Source organism: Neurospora tetraspora (genome assembly GCF_033439725.1).
Source record: "Neurospora tetraspora strain CBS 560.94 chromosome Unknown B0H65scaffold_8, whole genome shotgun sequence".
Taxonomy (NCBI): domain Eukaryota; kingdom Fungi; phylum Ascomycota; class Sordariomycetes; order Sordariales; family Sordariaceae; genus Neurospora; species Neurospora tetraspora.
In genome coordinates this window covers 2,191,586-2,210,241 of record NW_026944390.1, presented here as the reverse complement: position 1 = coordinate 2,210,241, position 18,656 = coordinate 2,191,586, and the positions used below count along the sequence as shown (strand labels likewise).

Below are 18,656 nucleotides of genomic sequence, written 5' to 3'. Positions count from 1 at the left end.
CTCCAGCAACCACCACATCATACACAATGGCCGAGTCGCAAACCCCCGCTGCCGCCCCTGCGGCTACCACCAAGCCCGGCAAGCCTGATCAGGATGCCTTCAACGAGAAGCTCGCTCAGGCCGAGAAGGAGTATCAGGATGCCCTGAAGAAATACGTGAGTCCCCAGTGTATCTACCCGACACCGTGGAGTCGGAGCATGCATCACGCAGATGGATCGCGGATCACGATGCACCCTACCGTCCACAGATTCCCACCTGGCTGCTGCCTCCAATTGCCATGTGACATCGCCAGACTGACCAAATGTCGTTGATGTAGAACGAGGTCAAGGCCAAGGTTGAGCTCGCCGCTCCTAGCAAGAACAAGGACCAGCCCAGCCCCACCCAGAAGAAGCGCCAGGAGCTCATCTCCCAGCTCAACGAGATCCGTCAGCAGCAGGCCGGCGGCAAGAATGCCCGCACTTCCAAGCTCGACCAGATCAAGCGTCTCGATGAGCAGCTCCGCAGCCGCATTGCCGAGCAGAAGACTGCTCGCGGCAAGGTTAACTTCAAGTCCACCGAGGACCTCGACCGCGAGATTGAGCGTCTGGAGAAGGAGGTTAACGGCGGCATGATGAAGCTCGTCGATGAGAAGAAGGCCCTCGCCGAGATTTCCAACCTCCGCAAGCAGCGCAAGAGCTTTGCTGGTTTCGACGATGCCCAGAAGCAGATCGACACCCTCAAGACCAAGATCAAGGAGATCAAGGACAGCTTGGAGGACCCTGAAGCTAAGGCCCTCAGCGAGAAGTATAACACGCTTCAGGCTGAGCTCGACGCCATCAAGGCCGAGCAGGACGAGGCCTACAAGAACCTCTCCAGCCTTCGTGACGAGCGCACCAAGCTCCAGCAGCTTCAGTCCGAGAAGTACCAGGCTATCAAGAAGCTCAAGGATGAGTACTACGGCGCCAAGAAGGAGTTCGCCAAGTGGGAGCGTGAGCAGCGCGAGAAGGCTCGCGAGAGACAGCAGGCCGAGCGTGAGCGCATCGCCAAGGAGCGCCGCATGGAGCGTGCTCAGAAGATGCTTGCCGAGGCTTCTGACCCCGCCTACCTCGAGGAGATTCGCCGTGCCAACTCTCTCCTCAAGTACTTCGACCCCAGCCACGAGGTCGCCGAGAAGGCTCCTCTCCTTGCCGACAAGGGCCTCGGTGCCCAGGCTCTTCGCAAGGTTGACGACTCTGGCCTCAAGGGCATGAAGCTCGTCCGCAAGGAGGAGCGTGATGACGACTACCTCCCTGCCGTCAAGAAGGGCAAGAAGGCCAAGAAGCCCACCGGTGCCGCCCCTGTCGCCACCGGCAAGACCTTCAGCCTCCCTCCCTCGGTCATTGAGGACTGCAGCTTCATCGGTGTCGAGCCCCCCATGGCTGCTGCCGATATCCCTGCTGCCGTCGAGAAGACCAAGGCCAAGCTCGAGCAGTGGAAGGCCGACCAGCCTGAGCAAACTCGCAAGGTATGTTAATCGTGTTTTGTTCCTGTTGATATAAACGTTGCTAACAGTGCCGCTTGCAGAACATCGAGAAGGCCAAGAAGGAGATTGAGCGCCTCGAGGCTGAGGAGGCCGGTGAGACTTCCGGCTCTGCTACCCCCAAGAAGGCCGACGGTGAGACCAAGGCCGTCGAGGAGGTCACCGAGGGTGTCCAGAGTGCCACCATCGAGGAGAAGACTGAGGCTGTCGAGGCTTCGGCATAGAAGCCACGCCATCGACGTCACAGATCGTCTCGTTCTCTGATTTCTGGGAAAGCATGATTTGAGGGAGACCAGGACTCCGACGAGGTTCAGGTTGCCAGTTTAAGCGGGTATTTGGGTCCTGTCATCCCTCTTCTTCATCTTTACCACCACCGTCTATTGCCCGCAGCGACGTTTGTACCCGTGTCAGATGTTGTGCGCATCTATCCCGGCACATTATCATTCACATATATATCCCCGATATTCGTCTTTTTTGCCTTAGTGGTCTCTTAGTTATCATTACCCTCCATATCTTCTCTCAAATGTTGTTAGCATGTTTCATCCGGGTAAAGAAAAGGGGGAATCTTGGGGAATTCAAAATCTGGGATGGTTTTCTTAACACATCTTCAGCTTCAAACGCAAAAAGACTTTAATGGCTGAACTCGTCCGACCTTGCTCCCCAACGTATTCGGTATGGAGGTGACGTTTCTGATGGTGGTCTTTCGTGTCCGAACGCAGGGAAGCTGATAACAGAAGGAAAGCACACAAACTGAGGTATCGTAGGCCCGAAACAAAAGGAACGGCCAGGACTGGGAATGGAAGAGACTGATGAGAACATTTGAAAGGACTCCCTGAGATAGGTTAGATACGAAAGTGAGAAAACGCGAGGGACTTGATACCCATCTTCCACGCTCGCACTCTTCCATGTTGCCTGCCTGTCAAGTGCCATTGGATGTTTGCTTCACGGGCTGCTTGCCTTGCTTGCCTGTCCTCTCCCGTCACCCGGTTAACCGCCCCCTTTTGCTCGTGGGCCTCTTGCAGATATCAACGACCATCATCCTTCCTCAGTGCACACCGCAACGACAGCTGTCAACGAGAAATTATAGCTACCTATCTACGAGTGTCTTCGTGTTCTGAAATAGAGTACACTCACCCGACTGTCTGTGCTGCCAGCGGAAAGCAAATAGCGTAAATCAACAAACAACATTGATACAACCTAAGCAAGTATGGTGACAGCAACAGAAAGCACCTGACGCTCTCAGCCACAGACACATACAGAGAGACAGAGAGACGCCGATAGCGGCCCAACGTCTGAGTGCCCATGCAAAGTGCAAACTGCCCGCCCATGCCCATGAGCACGTACCGCGGCGGTGGATTCCGTCCCATATCTCCCCCATGCTAAGGTAGGTATCTACACGTGTAGGATCACGCCAATTCCCGGCGTCACGGTACTGGTTCTCATGTCGTGAATTCTTATTCGTTTGGATCCAAAGGGCCGGGCCAGGATGAGATAGGGGCAAGGGCAAGGGCTTATTTTGATGTCCCCCATACGTAGACAGATAAGTTACCTGCTCTACCTTACCCTTACCCCGTGATGATGTGCATGATGTGCATCCAATGGGTGTCTGATATCGATTATTGATCTGGATATATGTAGGTAGGTAGAGTTACTACTGGCTGGTTGGATAGCCGATAACCGGTAGCTGGGGAGCAAGGTACCAGGTGCTGGTGCTGGTGCTGGTATGTACTGACGAGGGCTGTGAGAGCTGTGAGATCGTGGTCACTGGTCGGTATCGGTTTTCTTAATGGGATAGCCCGGTAGCAAATACAGAGAGTTAACAAAAGCTGGGGAGACGATGATATCAAACCGCGATATACATGCGGTGTGTGGAAGTGTCTGTGGAGGATTACGTGTCTGTCTGGGGTATGGATACATATTCTGGGAGCTGGATCCAAAGTGTGAATACTTGTGGCCTGGTTCTTCGGTACGTTGGGTATGGTCGTATTCTACGCACCTTCCGTGGTATTCTATACATGTATCTCTCTTCCCACGTTTCCATTCGTCGGGATCCAGATTTTCACCACGGCACCCAGCAAACCGGCAAATGGAAGCGAAGCGGACGGGTGGACGGACGGACGAATACCCGTGAAGACGGGATATAGCGTCATCGGGCCATCGGGCATCTATCAAGCTGTCTCTCAGTGTTTCAAAAGTTTGGGTCAGGCTGGGGATGCAGTCCAGCCGCAAGTGGTGTGAGTACTGTTCGTAGCCGAGATCGGTGCCGCCGGAGCGGGTGGGTGAATATCACCCACTGGCCACTACCGGCAGCAAAGCAAAGAATCAGGTGGCTGGGTGGCTTGGTCCTTGGTCCTTCTCTTTGCTTTTCCGCATGCTTTTCCGCTGCAGCTGTGTATTCTGTTTGGTTTATGGTTTCTGGTTTATGGTTTCTGGGTCGATTGACTCTCTCAACCTCCATCCTTCCAGCTCTTGATGTGCGATAGTGGTGGTCATGAGGAGATGTGACTTCACAATAAAGCAACAAATAGTTTGAAAGGAGAAAAGGAGGATAAGTTGAGAATATGATTGGATAGGGCTTAGAAATGGGAGATCTTCGATAATCCTCATGCTGTAGTAGAAAGGATCTGGCGATATCGCTCCGTCCGAGGCGTGTCAGTTTCTGAATGATGTAGACCTAGAAATACTAGAACTTGATGTTGGATGTCTCTGTCTGTGTAGGGTATGACGAACCATCCCCTATTTTCAGTCTAGCGGTATATGCATCAACTACATACGGGAACCGTATCACGACTTCATCATGTGAGTGACCCTCACCGAGAATAGGATCGTCATACTGCGGCTCCTGAGACAGGTTCGTGGCAGGAACACGAAAGACAACGGCGCGATGTCCATCTAGATTTTAGATCTCGATGACCGAGTTTCCTCCGGTGCGTACATCATGCGTACTACACCATGAGAAGGATGGAAAGCAGTCATGTTGAGAAGATCTGATCCATTGAGTGAGGAGTGAGTGAATTACCTTCTCCTCGAGTAATCTGCCTGAGCGCTATACTTTTTCAGCTTCCGTGTTCAAAGGCGTAATCTTTCCTCCGCGACATATGTCCCTTCGAGGTACACCAGTCTATGAGGTGAGATCGTCATCATATCCCAATCCCATCATAACATTCCGCCCATCCATTTTTGATGTTCGTTTTGAATTGTTTCTTTCGTGAGGTATCCCATCATCATCATCCCAATCATGAGTAAAACCAAGGCCTGCCAGCCCAGTCCTTCCCAAGAAGAAAAAAAGAAGAAATAAAATTCAAGTTCAAACACGATTACGATTCCCTGAACACCGAGTCAACCGCCCATTGACCATCCGTAAAACCCGTTCATTCATCCGTTTCATTCCGTTCCGTTCCGTTCCATCCCGAGTTCCAGAGAAGATGTTTGTAATCGTGTACTTGACTTTTTGAGAACAAATGCCGCCGCCGCTTTCCCAAAATGTGATATGCAATAATGCGGCCGTGATATGCAAGAATGGTATGTAAAAATCCTCATGCTGTAGATGTGTGACCCCTTGTCGAGGCCATGGGTATTGGTTTTCGTGGAGGATAAGACAAGTGATGACAAAGGGAATCGTTTTCAAGCGAACGTAGTGTTGTTAAGTCGTCGAGGTTGCTAACCGTTTAGTATGGTTGCTGAGGATAGTATGTTGGCGGTCCAGGGTGTGATGGTGCCCGGTAAGAGTGTCTGCGCTCCCTTGGTCCTGGTGTCCGCCTATCACTTCCACGGACTGGCTCGATAGGAGGCGGTGTCCGTCGCATGGCGGGCATAGGGGCAATCTCTCTGTCGTAGGTCATGCTGCGGCCGCTGGCCACAGTTGCTGGAGCACCGGGTGCTGTCCTTGTGCTGAGTCTCCTGGGTCCACTAAGGGCATTGAGAGGAGGGTCCTTGACAGATGCGTCACCGTCATCCGGAAGCGTCAACTCGACCAGGCTGTAGAAGTACTCGAGCACCTCGGGGTATCGTTGTACTGAAGCCTGCCAGTCCTCGTCGATGCCGCGCTTCAACTGGGCTTGGGCGTTGGCGAGTTCATTGGGGTGAGGTGGTGCCTGGTAGTATTGCCAGGCGTGAGCTGTGATGCGGTCTAGGTGTGTGGCATGTGCCGTCTTTCGTCGCTCAGTCAACTGGCGGAAGTGATCGAGGATGTAGTCTTGAGCGTGAGCTCGCACCCATGATCTAAAAGGATGTTAGCATGGTTCTTAGGGACAAGCAGATGAATGTACTTACCGGATGTCGTTGTAGATGGACTGCATCATACGGGCCTCAGCCTGCTTGACGGCCATCTCGAGGCCCTTGGCCTCACAGTCACAGGCAACGGTTGCCGGAGCATGGCAAATAGCGCAATCGGGATCCATCCTGACGATTGACTTTTGTGACTGTTGGAAGGTTTCTACCGAGTACATTGTTTAGTGTCGTGTTATATGAGGCGATGAGTGGTGTGATGTTCCGAGTTTGGTATAGTAAGGAGTGGAGTAAGAGATCTTGCTGCTTCTATCACAGAGTATGTGTTGCTATGTTGAAAACTTCACGCTCTTTCTCATGACCGACAAAGGGACCAGCCCAGCAGCAGCGAGGTAGAGAAGGTTGATGATGAAGCAGCTAAGAGTAGATAGAGCAAGAGGCAGAGAGAGGAGGGGAAAGATGCGGATGTTATGAAGCTGGTGTGAGGGAGTACAAGACAAGACTCTCAGTCGAGGGATAAGGCAGCAGATTCACTGACCTGATGTATCAAAGTCGATTCCACTCAATCAACGAGAAGCAGGCAAGCAGCACAGGCGGGAAGAAGTGAGCAAGCAGGCGGATCCGCAGGTGGATGTATGTGGATGTAGGTAGTATGTATGTAAGTCAACAAGGTACCGGAGGGGAAACACCACAGCAGCGCGACCACGCAGTGTGCAGGATGAGATGGCGAACGAGGATGAGGGAAAACACGACTGATGAATGGGAGAAGAAGGAGGAGAAGCAGGAGTTGAGAGGGGTGAGAGGTGAAAAGAGGAGCCAGGAGTGAGGATTCCGTGCAGCAGCAGAACGGTCCGGACGGATCAAGCAAGAGAGTGTTGATGGGCAGGCAAAATGGCCAGTCCATGCCACTCCCAATGCACTCCAGTCTCAGGTCTGTCCTCTGGAACTGTCGTGGCTCGAATGCGGGCCCGCTTGGCCCCTTTGGCAGCAGTGGTCTGCAGCTTGCAGCGGCCCAATGCCTCGTCGACCAGTCCAAGACGGCGTGGCCGTTCCGGGACCCAGTTTTCCCGACTGGAGGCGAGGTCGTTTGAAGACCTTGGTCGGACCAAGACTGCGACCCTTTCTGTTTAGGTGGTGGCGGATGATTCGCTTTGCAGCAGCAAGACAGCGCACTCTTGCAGCAGACGATCCCCCAGGTTATCAGCGTCTTGAAACTCGGAATACTGACTGACAGTGGGGTGACGGGCAACAAGACCGGTTGGCTACCGGCAGTGCCGTAGAGGATAGACGCGTCGTATTCAGATATCTGACAAGAATATGATAGGCAGTGTTGATAGTCCTGAGACGATCTAGAAGAGCAAGAGGAGAACAGTTCCCGTTGCCCTGTCAAATAGAAAAAAAATGTCAACATCAACAACAACAACAGAGGAGACGGGCAACGGGCAACGGGCAACGGAAAAGAGGCCAAGACACAATGTCCTACCCGAGACCGAAAGCCGTGAGAAAGCATGTAACAAGTGTCAGAGAAAATATGTGATTGGCGTTTTCTCTAACCCGAGTAGGCATGCAAAGTCCCTCATGATCCGGCCGACTGTGTGTGTTGACATTTGCCCCTTTCCAGTTTCTCCTCCCTTCTTCATGCACAACCACATGAGATGAGGTTCGGTTCCCAGCCGGATTATGGATACCTTGGATCCTGAGGTACCAATGTAGCTGAAAGACACTGTCCAACGGGAATCGACTTGTCATCCATCCATCCTGCCATTCTCCCTTCTCCAAAAGATGGGGAGGCTGGGGAATTGGGGTCAGGTCGGAGGGGACTGTGGACATCTCACTTGTGCTGTGCTGCATTACTTGATGCTATGCTATGCTGTGAGTGAGTTGTCAGTGCCGCCGCCGCCTCCGTCAGGTTTTACCGTAGTTTTCCTTATTCATATCAGACACAGTGAGCTGAGCAGCAGCTGCATGTCAGCCCGCCGGCATTGTAGCGTAGCCCTTGAGAGCCTTTTCTTCCAATTGAGAAGAAAGTCGGAAGGAAACAATGGAATATCCGGTTTCCAATTGAAGACAGAGAGGTGATGGTGCGGCGCACTTGCGACGGAGCCAGAGCCGTGCGGTGGCCGAGACGGAAGATGGCAACATGGCAAAGAGACAAAAGTTGATCGGAATGTGAAGAGAATAATTGGGGGAGTGTTGTTGGGTGGGAGACGAGGAGGAGTGGGAGTGCTTGAAATGGTGGGGAAACCTTCGATCATCCGGACTCAGCTTTCCCCGCCATTGGAATTGGTGTGTTTCAGGGAGCCGCCGCCCGAGCGTCGATCAGATCAACTTCAGAAGGCCCCTGTTTGCCAAGACTTTTAGCCAAATCCACCTGCCATGCACTCCCCGCAGTGGCTCTTGGAAATGTTCCATAATGGCTTCTTATCTTATCGGCGCGCGCTAACGGGAGCGGGACTCGCGATCCAAAAAGTTGGCGGCCGGGGAGGCAAACAACCGAAACCTAAAACTCGTCAATTGTCCTGCTCGAGATGGCGTCTCGTTGTGCTCATAGCTCCCGGCTGCTTATGCCCTTCTTATACCCATCATTGTTTCGTACCAGTGCCGGAAGTGTGCCCCGTGCCAGCTTAGCCCTCGCCCGAAACCTTCGTTACAGCAGCACAGACGCCACAGCGACATTGAACCCCCAGCACCCCGAGAACGACGAGACGAAATCGAGACTTAATCCCGCCCCCGATGACTACTCGAACCCATACTTTGCCGACAAGGCCAAGCTGAACGTCTACGCTGGCCCCGGTGGCAACGGCTGTATATCCTTTCTCAGAGAATTGTTCATTCCCGAAGGCCCGGCGAACGGAGGTGATGGAGGCCATGGCGGCAATGTCTACATCCAAGCTGTCCACGGCGAGACTTCGCTACACAAGTTGGCACGAAGGAGGCATATTCGCGCTGGTCGAGGAAAGCATGGCCAGGGCAGCGCTCAGGGTGGACAGCGCGGAGAGGACGTCATCATAACTGTACCAGTCGGAACAGTCGTTACCGAGATCAGCCGCGACGACCCCGAAGGCGAGAGGCAACTCATCGACAGAGCCAAGTACAAGCGCAAGAGGAAAAAGGACTTCCGAAACGCCGCTGCTGTTGAGGCGCCAAAGGAGGAGGAGGAAGGGGTAGAAGGAACGATAGTAGAGGAGGAGCCGCCCATCAACCCAGACCTCGACCGATGGCTGCTGTACCCCGGCATCTCCTCGTCAGAGGCCAGAAGAGTCGGCGCCGAACTGCCACGACTGCCCCGTCGCGACCGACTGTTTCAACAACCGCCAGCACCCATATATCTGGACCTGAACCGTCCTACACCACGGCCCATCCTGCTGGCGGCAGGTGGCCTCGGTGGACTGGGTAATCCCCATTTCGCAAACAAGGACAGGCCAAGGCCCATGTTTGCGACAAAGGGAGAGCCGGCCATGACTCTAGAGATCGAGCTCGAGCTCAAGCTCCTTGCCGATGTTGGTCTGGTTGGTCTACCCAATGCCGGCAAGAGCACCCTCCTTCGCGCCTTGACCAATAGCCGAGCTCGTGTTGGCCACTGGGCATTCACCACGCTACAACCCAATATCGGCACCGTCGTGCTCGATAACAACAAAGGCCGCCCCTCGGTAAAGAGCTACAAGCGAATCAGCGATGCTCCTGTGGATGATCCCTTTGCTCTCACTGGTGCGCCGGACGAAGTCGAGCAACGAACGAGGTTCACTGTCGCTGATATCCCGGGTCTGATTGAGGGTGCCCATCTCGACAAGGGTCTCGGTATCGCCTTTTTGCGTCACGTCGAGCGTGCTGGTGTGCTCGCCTTCGTCATTGACCTGGGTGCCGGCAATGCTGTGAAAGCGTTGAAGGCGCTGTGGAACGAGGTGGGCTTGTACGCGCAAATGCGCGAGGATGAAGAGGCTGACCGGGAGCGCGCAGCGAGGATTGACTGGAGTCCAGAGGCCGGTATTGATGATGTGAGCATGTCAGGTGGATGGCCAGCCTCGAACGGCATGGCCGACTATCCGCCATCTGCTGCCGAACCTGCAGGGTTGTCCATCGCAGGGAAGCCGTGGTTTGTGGTAGCCACCAAGGGAGACTTGAAGGACACTCAGGCCAACTTCATGGAGCTCAGAAACTACTGTGCGGCTGTCACACGTGGTGATGAGCCCCATCCTAGCGGCGTCCAAGGTGCTTGGGTTGAGAACGTGGAAGCCATTCCCGTCAGTGCCATCAATGGTCACGGCGTGGAGAGGATTGTTCACTGGACGGTCGGCTTGTTGGATGGTTGAACAAACTCACAAGCTCTCGTCTTTTACAACCACAGCTGGGATAAACCCCACAAGGCTTTAGCATGAGATACCCAATCCCTCTTCTACGCAGTTGTCCGAGTAACTATATGTACCAACTTCTGACCTGGTGCAACCTACCGGCAGTTAGTACGGTCACTGTTTGGTGGTTGGACCCTTAACTTCTTATCAGCAATTACTGATAAGCAACGTCAACCATCCATGGAAGCAATTCCGCTAGCCCTACCCGGTTAGCTTGTATACATAGTGGATCCATTACAATAGCTTCATGTAGAATAATGACCAATCAAAAAACGTAGTTCACAAGATCCCTCGGTTAGCGCAATCCCTAGTCCCCCACCCCCACAAAATAAGTTTGCGGCGACGGCTTTTGTTGGAGTCTCGACTTGCACGCGACAGAGACTGGCGTTGCCGCATGTCACTTTTTTTTCTTCCTTCAACACGACTCCGGTTACCGAACTTGAGTATCGCAAGCGGACAGAGCTATCTATCCTCAATTGCGAATCTCTCAAACATGGGTCGCGGTGGTAATTTCAGAGTACGTGCTATCACCGGCTTTTCTTTTCCACTTGATCCTCTTCGACTTTGCCATGCTCCAGTCCTATTGCTGTAGTGATGCAATTCTCACCTTCCAAGACTAACGTATACTGACCGATGTGTGTGTGTGTGACAGAAGGGCCGTGGCGGTGGCCGTGGCGGCAAGCGTAGCCGTGATGACAACCGTGGAGGTCACCAGCCTTACACCAGATACCCCGAGGTCGTCAAGCAGAACGACAGGCTCGAACGCTACTACAACGACCTACTCCAGCTCCCCGAGGAGGAGCGTGAGCAGTTCTGGGCTGCCCTGAAGAGGGAGCTCCCCAACAGCTTCAGATTCTGCGGTTCCAAGGGGTACAGTCACCTTGACCCGGCACTTTGGCCGTCTCATGTCTATTACTTCCATCCAATTGCTTACCTTCTTTTTCACAGACACGCTCTCGCCGTCAAGAACCTCCTCCAGACCCGCTACATCCCCGAAATCACCAGAATCACCTACGATGGCGCCATCGTCGAGCCCCCCAAGCCTGTGCCCTGGTACCCCGACGGGCTCGCCTGGTGGATGACCACCCCCAAGAACGTGGTCCGCAAGTTCCCTCCCTTCTCGGCCTTCCAGAAGTTCTTGGTTTCCGAGACCAGCGTCGGCAACATCTCCCGTCAGGAGGTCGTCTCCATGATTCCTCCCCTTCTCATGGATCTCCGTCCCGGTATGACCGTCCTCGACATGTGTGCCGCCCCCGGCAGCAAGGCCGCTCAGCTCCTTGAGATGATCCACCGCGGCGAGGAGGCCAGAATCCGTCACGTCATCAAGCAGTTCGGCGGTTCCGTCGACGAGATCAAGAGCGCCGATGAGGACGCCGCCCGCCTCGAGGCTGACCCCAGCGACGACGGCAGAGCTACCGGCATGCTCATTGCCAACGATGCCGACTACAAGAGATCCCACATGCTGATCCATCAGCTCAAGCGTCTCTCTTCCCCCAACATGATTGTCACCAACCACGACGCCACCATGTACCCCTCCCTCAGGATACCCAACCCCGAGGACCCTACCAAGCCCAACTACCTCAAGTTCGACCGTATCTTGGCCGATGTTCCCTGCTCCGGTGATGGTACCCTTAGGAAGAACGTCAATCTCTGGAAGGACTGGGCTCCTGCTGCCGCCTTGGGTCTGCACCTTACGCAGGTCCGCATCCTCGTGCGTGCTCTCCAGATGCTCAAGCCCGGTGGCCGCATGGTCTACTCCACCTGCTCCATGAACCCCGTCGAGAACGAGTCCGTCGTCGCCGCCGCGATCGAGCGCTGCGGTGGTCCTGACAAGATCGAGATTGTCAACTGCGCCGACCAGCTCCCTCTGCTCCAGCGCAAGCCCGGTATGCGCAAGTGGCAGATCATGGACAAGTCCGGGCGTGTCTGGAACAGCTGGCAGGAGGTTGAGGATCACGCAAAGTCCACCGAGGACGGTATTACCCCCAGCCGTCTCGTCGAGTCTATGTTCCCCCGTCCCGAGGGCAACATTTGCGCCGATCTCCCTCTCGAGAGGTGCATGCGCGTCTACGCTCACCAGCAGGATACCGGTGGTTTCTTCATCACTGTGCTTCACAAGAAGGCCGAGTTCAAGGCTAAGCCCGAGGAGATCAGGCCGAAGGAGAAGAAGCAAGCTCCTAAGCGCCCCTTGGAGGAGGCCGAGAGCACAGAGGAGGCTAAGAAGCAGAAGACTGAGGCCGATGAGGCTGCCAAGACCGAGGACGTTGTGATTGAGGAGGCTCCCGTTGAGCCCGTCGAGGAGGTCAAGGCTGAGGAGGTTGCCCCGGTTGAGGAGACTCCTGCTACCGAGGAGCCCGCTGTCAAGGAGGAGGCCGCCGAGACCCCCGCCGAGACCCCTGCTGAGACTCCCAAGGAGGCCCCCAAGGAGGGTGAGGCCCAACCAGAGCGCAAGCAGAAGCAGCAGGGCCCTTATGAGGAGCCCTTCAAGTACCTCCCCGCCGACCATGAAGTCATCAAGAACATTGCCGATTTCTACAAGATCTCGTCCCGCTTCCCCTCGGACCGCTACATGATCCGTAACGCCACCGGCGAGCCCGCCAAGGCCATCTACTACACCAGCGCTCTTGTTCGTGACATCCTCGTCATGAACGAGGGCCGCGGCGTCAAGTTCATCCACGGCGGTGTCAAGATGTACGTCAAGCAGGATGCTCCCTCGGCCGAGGTCTGCCGCTGGCGCATCCAGTCCGAGGGCATGCCCATCCTGCACGGCTACGTCGGCCCCGAGCGCGTCGTCGTGCTCAAGAAGAAGGAGACGCTTAAGAAGCTGCTCATTGAGATGTTCCCCAAGATCGCCAACGGCGAGTGGCAGAAGCTCGATGAGATTGGCGAGCGCGTCCGCGACTTGGCTCTCGGATGCTGCGTTCTCCGCGTCGAGCCTGATGGCGATGACCCGGAGTTCAACGAGCACATGGCTCTCCCTCTGTGGAAGAGCTTCCAGTCGTTGAACCTCATGTTGCCCAAGGAGGATCGCAGTGCGATGTTGCTCCGTATTTACAACGACACTACTCCCTTGATCAACATGGGTATCAAGAGGGATGCCCCCAAGGAGGGTGCTGAGGCGAAGAAGGAGGGCGAGGAGGAGGTCAAGGCCGAGGAGATCGAGACCCCTGTGGAGGTCAAGACTGAGGAGGCTCCCGCGGCTGCCGAGGAGCAGGTTAAGGATGCCGAGGGCGACGTCTCTATGAAGGAGGAGCCCACTGCTTAACTTTGTTGATTTTCTTCTGGTTGAGGCGTAATTTTCTGGCATAAAAGGGAAATAGCAAGGACCTTTTTCTTGTGTGTGCTGTGGATGGGTAGATAAAACTTCAGCATTTTAACGTCTACTAGATAGAGAGTGATTTTTTAGCTGAACTGGTTTCATAGGTTTTTCACTGGGGAAATGCATTTATTGTTCGATCAAATCGAGTTCTAGGATTCGGAAACGTTGAATGTTGTGACGTGCTTGCCAAACGGAGTGATGGGATGTCGTTGTTCGTGTACTTCAGAGGTACTTCACCCATGGCAATGACGCCCGTGCTCTCAGAAGTACCTTTCGAGTACCCTGATGAAACCTTTTGACTTTCGCTTCACATCCACTGCACGTCGCGTCCCGGAACGCGCACCTTTCAATCGGCATCGACTTCAAACACTTTCAGCGACCAGCTTTTGGAGTTATTGGACAATGAGTGAGGTATCATCAGCATATCCGAATACTAGTGGATCAGTAGACTGAACGTAAACGGAATAATTGGAAAATTTGTCGCGCAAACTTGTCTTCGTTTCCCGACCTCGACCCTTCACCACGAACCGCCGAAGTCGACGCCCAAGAATACCTTCTACCTCTCCAGATTTATGCAGCGAGGCTGCAATCTGATACAAAGGCGTTTAGTGAGCAGTTCATCGCTGTCAACGAATTAGACACAAGGGTCCCGCATTGTTTCGCTGTACACTCACGAACCTTGAGGGTCCGGCACAATGCCCCCAAATAAGGCACCGTCCTCGAACGAGTGGGATCTACCAAAGTTGAGGGCTTCTATCAACTTCCAGGTATGATAATTAAATCGCACACGCTGGTTCACATACACTTCCATGCCCAAAATAAAAGCCCCTGCTGATCACCTTCTCTTGACCCTCAACAGGATGACTGGAAAGACCCCGTCTCCGGCGAGTCGATAGCACACGGTAAGTCGGCATCACTTCAATATTTTTCCTCAATTTTCAAACCCAATAATCCCAATCTTGACTCCGCATGAAGTTCAAACTAACAACCATCACTCAGAATTCTTCGACGTAAAGTTCTACCCCTACAACCCCGTCGGCGCACCGCCAGTGTTCGCCATCGCTAGTAAGAAGCATGTACGTTTGTTTCACTGTCACTCATCTTCCTTGTCTCTGAAATCTATCCTCCTCTTCCCTTTTCCAAATAATAATCCCAAAATGAAGAAGGACCAGGACGTCAACATGCTAATTAGTAACCACAGGTGATCATATGCCGCATCACCCAGAATACAGACAGCAACACCAATCCTATTGAGGTGTTGAAGTTGATAAGGGATGATGATGTGAGTTTACGACCCTGTGGTATTTTGGATAGTACTTAGCCAGATGCGAAAGTGCTGATACTGTGCTTACAGGAAAACGCAGCAAACTGTTCATGCTGCTGGTCCAAGGATATGGAGACCGGACAGCCATGGCTTTGTATAGCCGGGGCGGATGCGAAGGTGAAGGTCTACGATGTTAAGGAGGGGAAGTTAGTCAAGGTTCGCATCACCCCAACGCCCATCATGATGGATTGTAAATACCTAGATTTTTCTAACAAGAAAACAGACCCTAGTAGGCCACGGCGGCGGCATAAACGACCTCGTCACCTCTCCCCTCAACCCCTCCCTAATCGCCTCCTGCTCCGACGACACCACCGTGCGCATCTGGTCTCTCCTCCCCATCCACTCCTTGCAACCCTGCATGTTCATCCTCGGCGGCGACGCCCACACCTGGGACCTGTTGAGCATCTCCTTCCACGACACGGGCCGCTACTTGCTGTCTGCAGGCCACGACCAAACCATCAACCTCTGGACCATCCCCTCTTGTCCGACCGAACCCGTCACCCACCCACTCGTCATCCACTATCCGCACTTCTCCACAAAAGAAATCCACAACTCGCTGGTCGACTGCGTCTCCTTCTTCGGCGACCTGATCCTGTCAAGAGCCTGCTGGGAGGAAACTATCGTGTTATGGTCCATCTCCGGCTTTTCCTCTTCCTCTTCCTCCTCTTCTTCTTCTTCCTCCCTCGTCGACAACCCCCCGCTACTACCGCTAGAAGCAGCACCCACCACCTTTGACCCCTCCAAACTAACCCGCTCCGCATTCTGGCAAGCCCCCGACCTCAGTCCCGAAACCAGGCCGGCGTATTTCACGAGACTGTTGCAGTTCAAGACGGCGGATTGCAAAGGGCAGTTTTACTTGAGGTTTAAAGTGTTGCATGCACCTGGAGGGAAACATCCCGTGTTGGCGTTTTGTAATGCGAGGAATAAGTTTATGTTTTGGGATTTGAGCAGGTTGGGGAGTTGGCAGAGGTATTTGCAGGAGGTGAAGGAGGCTCAGGAGGAGGAGGCGGAGGTGGAGGTGGTGGCACAAAAGGAAGGGGGGAGGAAGAACTACAGGGAGGTGGTGAGGAGGGTGAGGGTGGTTGAACAGCCGGGGTGGATGCCGCCTGCGAGGAAACAGCCGAGGAAGACTGCTGCTGCGCTGGCGGCGGGAGGGACGGCGGCGGGAGGGGGAGGGGGAGGGGGGACTACGTATCCTTCTACGGCGGCGAACTACAGGGCGGCGGGGGGTGTGGCGGGTGTTGCTGCTGCTGGTTCTACTACATCCGGAAGAGCAGGAAGACCTGGGACCAGGTCCACTAGTCCTGATCCTGAGACTCTGCTTTCTGCTGCTGCTGGTGGTGGTAGTGGTAGACCGGGTTCAAGTTCGACGAGGGATAGACCGGGTTCGAGGGGCTCTACTGCCACAACCACCACCGCCGCCGCCGCCGCCACTGCTGCCACTGCTGCCACTGCTGCCACTACCACCGGTCAGACAGTAAACAGAAGATCACCGGGTATCGGACTAGGAGGATATACCCAAAAGCAGCTGGATGAATGGCACGACCAGTGTGACATCACGGACTCGCATAACGAGATCAAGCCGCATAAGACGGTGACGGTTGATGGCAAGGGACAGCATTTCGTGGGGAGGCAGGTGGCCTGGAGCCCGGAGGGGGATTGGTGTGTGGTGGTGGGAAATTCGAATCGGGCTATGATTTTTCAGCGGTGGGGGAAGTGAAGATGCGGACGGAGGGGAATGAAAGTGTGGTTGGGAGAAAAAAAAATCGAGGGGAAGGGAGGGGTAGGAGGACGGTTGGGAGAAAGAGAAAGGAATGTGTATAGATCGTTTGATACTTGCATTAAAAGACTTTAACGGGTTTGATGTTCGGTTTTGATAACCTTGAATAAAATAAGCCTCATTGTTTCACTAGGGATATCAATCAAGCTGCTATCAAAAAATGGTGAGCTCAACCACACCAACTAACTTCACCTCAAGGGCAGAGAAAACGTACCTCTACTCCTCCCCCTATTCCCCCTCCCCCCATCCTCCTCCCCATCCACATCCACATCCTCATCTTCCCCATCGCCACCGCCACCACTAATCAACTCCAAAATCCACTCATCCCCCTCCTCCAACTCACCCCCTCTCATCTCCCTCATCTTCACAAACAGTCCCCTCGCCCTCTCCCTCTCAACAGCTTGCGCCCTCCTCCCCTCCTCTTCATTGATCCTCTCCTCATGCGACGACTTCCACCTACCCCCACCCCCTTCCTCCCTCTCCCTCTCCGTCTCCGTCTCCATCTCCGTCTCTATTTCGGAAGCAGAAACAGGCACGCTCAAATCCCCCACATAAAGCGCCACCATCGCTCTCAACCTCAATATCTCCACATCTTTGTTGTAAGGCGTATTCTCCATCACGGTATCCATCCGTCTCGCTACATCCCTCATCTGCTCCAACGCCTTTAGTCTGAGCTTGTCTTTCTCGCTTCTCAACCTTACTTCGGGCCTTCTGCTTCTTCTTTCATCTTCTTCCATCTCTGACCGGTAGAGAGGATGGACGTTATCCATCCCTCCGTTTCCTCGGTGGTAACCAGATGGTGATGGTGGTGGTGAGGACCGTAGGGGGTCGAGGGCTGACTGGCCGAATTCGTCGATTTGCATGTCGTCCCTTCCGAACCCGTCTTCCATCGGTAAGTCCCCGTCGTCGTCGATGAGATCGAGAGACAAAGGCTGCCGATCGAGTTCCTCCATCCCGTATTTATGCTCCGCAAAACAAGCTTCCATCTCGAACCCGAAGAGGGCGGGGTAGAAATCCAGAGCGCCCATTTTGTTAGGGTGCAGCCTGCTCCACGGATGCAAATGAATCAGGGTTTCGTAGTAGGCACGGACTTGCTCCCGATTCTTTGCAGCGCGCAGCAAGCGTTTCCGTTCTCGGCGTTCTTTCGAGTCTTCTCCTTCCACCCCCTCTTCTTCCAACCTTCCCAGTCCCAGCCGACCATCCTGCGTCCCATCCCCATCCCCTCCTCCCCACAATCCCTCCAGCTGTTTCTCCCTATCCTCCCCACTCCTCATAAGCACCTCCGCCCCCATCTCCCAAAACCCCCCAAACCGCAAATCCACCTTCCGTCCATTGACGTCCGCCCTAACCAGCAAGCCGAACGCTCTCCTCGCCAAAGCTATATCCCCCTCGGCCAAGCAGCGCTGGATGATAGCGACCAGGGCGCCGACGCGGGATTGATGCGCTTTGTGCAGTTTCGCTGTGCTGCGGACGGGGTCGCGCTTGGTGTAGGAGGGTTTGCCGGTTGAGGTTACGGAGAGGGTGTCGGGATCGGCGTCTGTTGTCCACCCGTCTGTTCCCGCATCGGTGCCGGCGGTGGTGGTGTGGTCGTCGAATTCGGAGTCGATGTTGCTGGTGGTGGTGGCGAAGCTGCCGCGGCGGGAGCGGGCGGTTGAGCGGGAGCGGGAGCGGGATGAAGTGGGTGAGGAGGGGAGTGGTCGGTGGGGGAAGTCGGGGTAGATGGAGGAGGGGAGGGGCGCATCGGAGGAGTTGCCGGCTGGGAGGAATTGTTTGAGGGTGGAGGGCGGGTGGGAGAGGGGGTTGATGATGGTTGAGGAGGAGGAGGGGGCCGTTGAGTAGGTGGTTGAGGTTGTTGAGAGGGCGCGTTTGCGCTTGGTCGGGGAGCGGGGGTCCATGAGAACAATGACCGTGTTTAATCGATTCTTGGCTGTATTCTGTGTAGAAATGGTGATCTAGAGGTTGTATTGCTAAGTTTTGGGGTGGTTGTTGATGAGTGATGATGTGATGTTCTGGTGAAAGTTTCGTGAACTGGAAAGCGAGTGAAAGAAAACTCGATCGCAAAATCTTCAGTTGGTCAACTCCGCCTTGTGAACCGTGCATTAACCGTGCAAGACTTCCGATGTAAATGAACACCCAAAGGATTTCCTTTGGTTCCAACA

At 54.4% G+C, this 18,656-nt stretch overlaps 7 protein-coding genes across 7 annotated transcripts; 4 read left to right on the top strand and 3 right to left on the bottom strand.

The window, feature by feature from the left end:
* Positions 1 to 26: 26 nt before the first annotated feature.
* On the top strand, positions 27 to 1,722 carry B0H65DRAFT_434926 (uncharacterized protein; the record flags this gene model as incomplete). Its single annotated transcript, XM_062825166.1, has 3 exons — positions 27 to 155; positions 317 to 1,483; positions 1,543 to 1,722. The coding sequence occupies 3 exons, from the start codon at positions 27 to 29 to the stop codon at positions 1,720 to 1,722; spliced, it is 1,476 nt and encodes a 491-aa protein (XP_062677857.1).
* A 3,444-nt stretch (positions 1,723 to 5,166) lies between these two features.
* On the bottom strand, positions 5,167 to 5,946 carry B0H65DRAFT_435666 (uncharacterized protein; the record flags this gene model as incomplete). The annotated part of the gene is made up of 2 exons (XM_062825204.1): positions 5,167 to 5,719; positions 5,771 to 5,946. The coding sequence occupies 2 exons, from the start codon at positions 5,944 to 5,946 to the stop codon at positions 5,167 to 5,169; spliced, it is 729 nt and encodes a 242-aa protein (XP_062677856.1).
* On the bottom strand, positions 5,815 to 7,445 carry B0H65DRAFT_321902 (uncharacterized protein). The gene is made up of 2 exons (XM_062823418.1): positions 6,264 to 7,445; positions 5,815 to 5,933 (listed from the first exon to the last, which is right to left on the bottom strand). The coding sequence occupies exon 1, from the start codon at positions 7,233 to 7,235 to the stop codon at positions 6,288 to 6,290; it is 948 nt and encodes a 315-aa protein (XP_062677855.1). The 5' UTR covers positions 7,236 to 7,445; the 3' UTR covers positions 5,815 to 5,933; positions 6,264 to 6,287.
* Positions 7,446 to 8,169: 724 nt separating this feature from the next.
* Positions 8,170 to 10,360, top strand: B0H65DRAFT_478841 (uncharacterized protein). Its single transcript, XM_062827506.1, has one exon. It carries the CDS (start codon positions 8,254 to 8,256, stop codon positions 10,033 to 10,035), a length of 1,782 nt encoding a protein of 593 aa, XP_062677854.1. The 5' UTR covers positions 8,170 to 8,253; the 3' UTR covers positions 10,036 to 10,360.
* Positions 10,361 to 10,421: 61 nt separating this feature from the next.
* B0H65DRAFT_478839 (S-adenosyl-L-methionine-dependent methyltransferase) lies at positions 10,422 to 13,535 on the top strand. The gene is made up of 3 exons (XM_062827505.1): positions 10,422 to 10,591; positions 10,727 to 10,944; positions 11,023 to 13,535. The coding sequence occupies exons 1-3, from the start codon at positions 10,469 to 10,471 to the stop codon at positions 13,337 to 13,339; spliced, it is 2,658 nt and encodes an 885-aa protein (XP_062677853.1). The 5' UTR covers positions 10,422 to 10,468; the 3' UTR covers positions 13,340 to 13,535.
* Positions 13,536 to 13,725: 190 nt separating this feature from the next.
* Positions 13,726 to 16,443, top strand: B0H65DRAFT_533248 (WD40-repeat-containing domain protein). Its single transcript, XM_062828977.1, has 6 exons — positions 13,726 to 14,160; positions 14,253 to 14,295; positions 14,393 to 14,469; positions 14,595 to 14,675; positions 14,748 to 14,873; positions 14,941 to 16,443. Exons 1-6 carry the CDS (start codon positions 14,089 to 14,091, stop codon positions 16,435 to 16,437), a joined length of 1,896 nt encoding a protein of 631 aa, XP_062677852.1. The 5' UTR covers positions 13,726 to 14,088; the 3' UTR covers positions 16,438 to 16,443.
* Positions 16,444 to 16,490: 47 nt separating this feature from the next.
* On the bottom strand, positions 16,491 to 18,521 carry B0H65DRAFT_478837 (uncharacterized protein). Its single transcript, XM_062827504.1, has 2 exons — positions 16,712 to 18,521; positions 16,491 to 16,647 (listed from the first exon to the last, which is right to left on the bottom strand). The coding sequence occupies exons 1-2, from the start codon at positions 18,390 to 18,392 to the stop codon at positions 16,640 to 16,642; spliced, it is 1,689 nt and encodes a 562-aa protein (XP_062677851.1). The 5' UTR covers positions 18,393 to 18,521; the 3' UTR covers positions 16,491 to 16,639.
* Positions 18,522 to 18,656: the final 135 nt, after the last annotated feature.

Excerpts from the sequence above, each read along its gene's own strand:
- B0H65DRAFT_321902 (XM_062823418.1), bottom strand. The coding sequence starts at position 7,235 with ATGCTTTCTCACGGCTTTCGGTCTCGGGTAGGACATTGTGTCTTGGCC.
- B0H65DRAFT_478841 (XM_062827506.1), top strand. The coding sequence starts at position 8,254 with ATGGCGTCTCGTTGTGCTCATAGCTCCCGGCTGCTTATGCCCTTCTTA.
- B0H65DRAFT_478839 (XM_062827505.1), top strand. The coding sequence starts at position 10,469 with ATGTCACTTTTTTTTCTTCCTTCAACACGACTCCGGTTACCGAACTTG. Across the intron at positions 10,592-10,726 it reads GTCGCGGTGGTAATTTCAGA|AAGGGCCGTGGCGGTGGCCG; the intron begins GTACGTGCTATC and ends TGTGTGTGACAG. Across the intron at positions 10,945-11,022 it reads AGATTCTGCGGTTCCAAGGG|ACACGCTCTCGCCGTCAAGA; the intron begins GTACAGTCACCT and ends TCTTTTTCACAG.
- B0H65DRAFT_533248 (XM_062828977.1), top strand. The coding sequence starts at position 14,089 with ATGCCCCCAAATAAGGCACCGTCCTCGAACGAGTGGGATCTACCAAAG. Across the intron at positions 14,296-14,392 it reads CGGCGAGTCGATAGCACACG|AATTCTTCGACGTAAAGTTC; the intron begins GTAAGTCGGCAT and ends ACCATCACTCAG. Across the intron at positions 14,874-14,940 it reads AGGAGGGGAAGTTAGTCAAG|ACCCTAGTAGGCCACGGCGG; the intron begins GTTCGCATCACC and ends ACAAGAAAACAG.
- B0H65DRAFT_478837 (XM_062827504.1), bottom strand. The coding sequence starts at position 18,392 with ATGGACCCCCGCTCCCCGACCAAGCGCAAACGCGCCCTCTCAACAACC.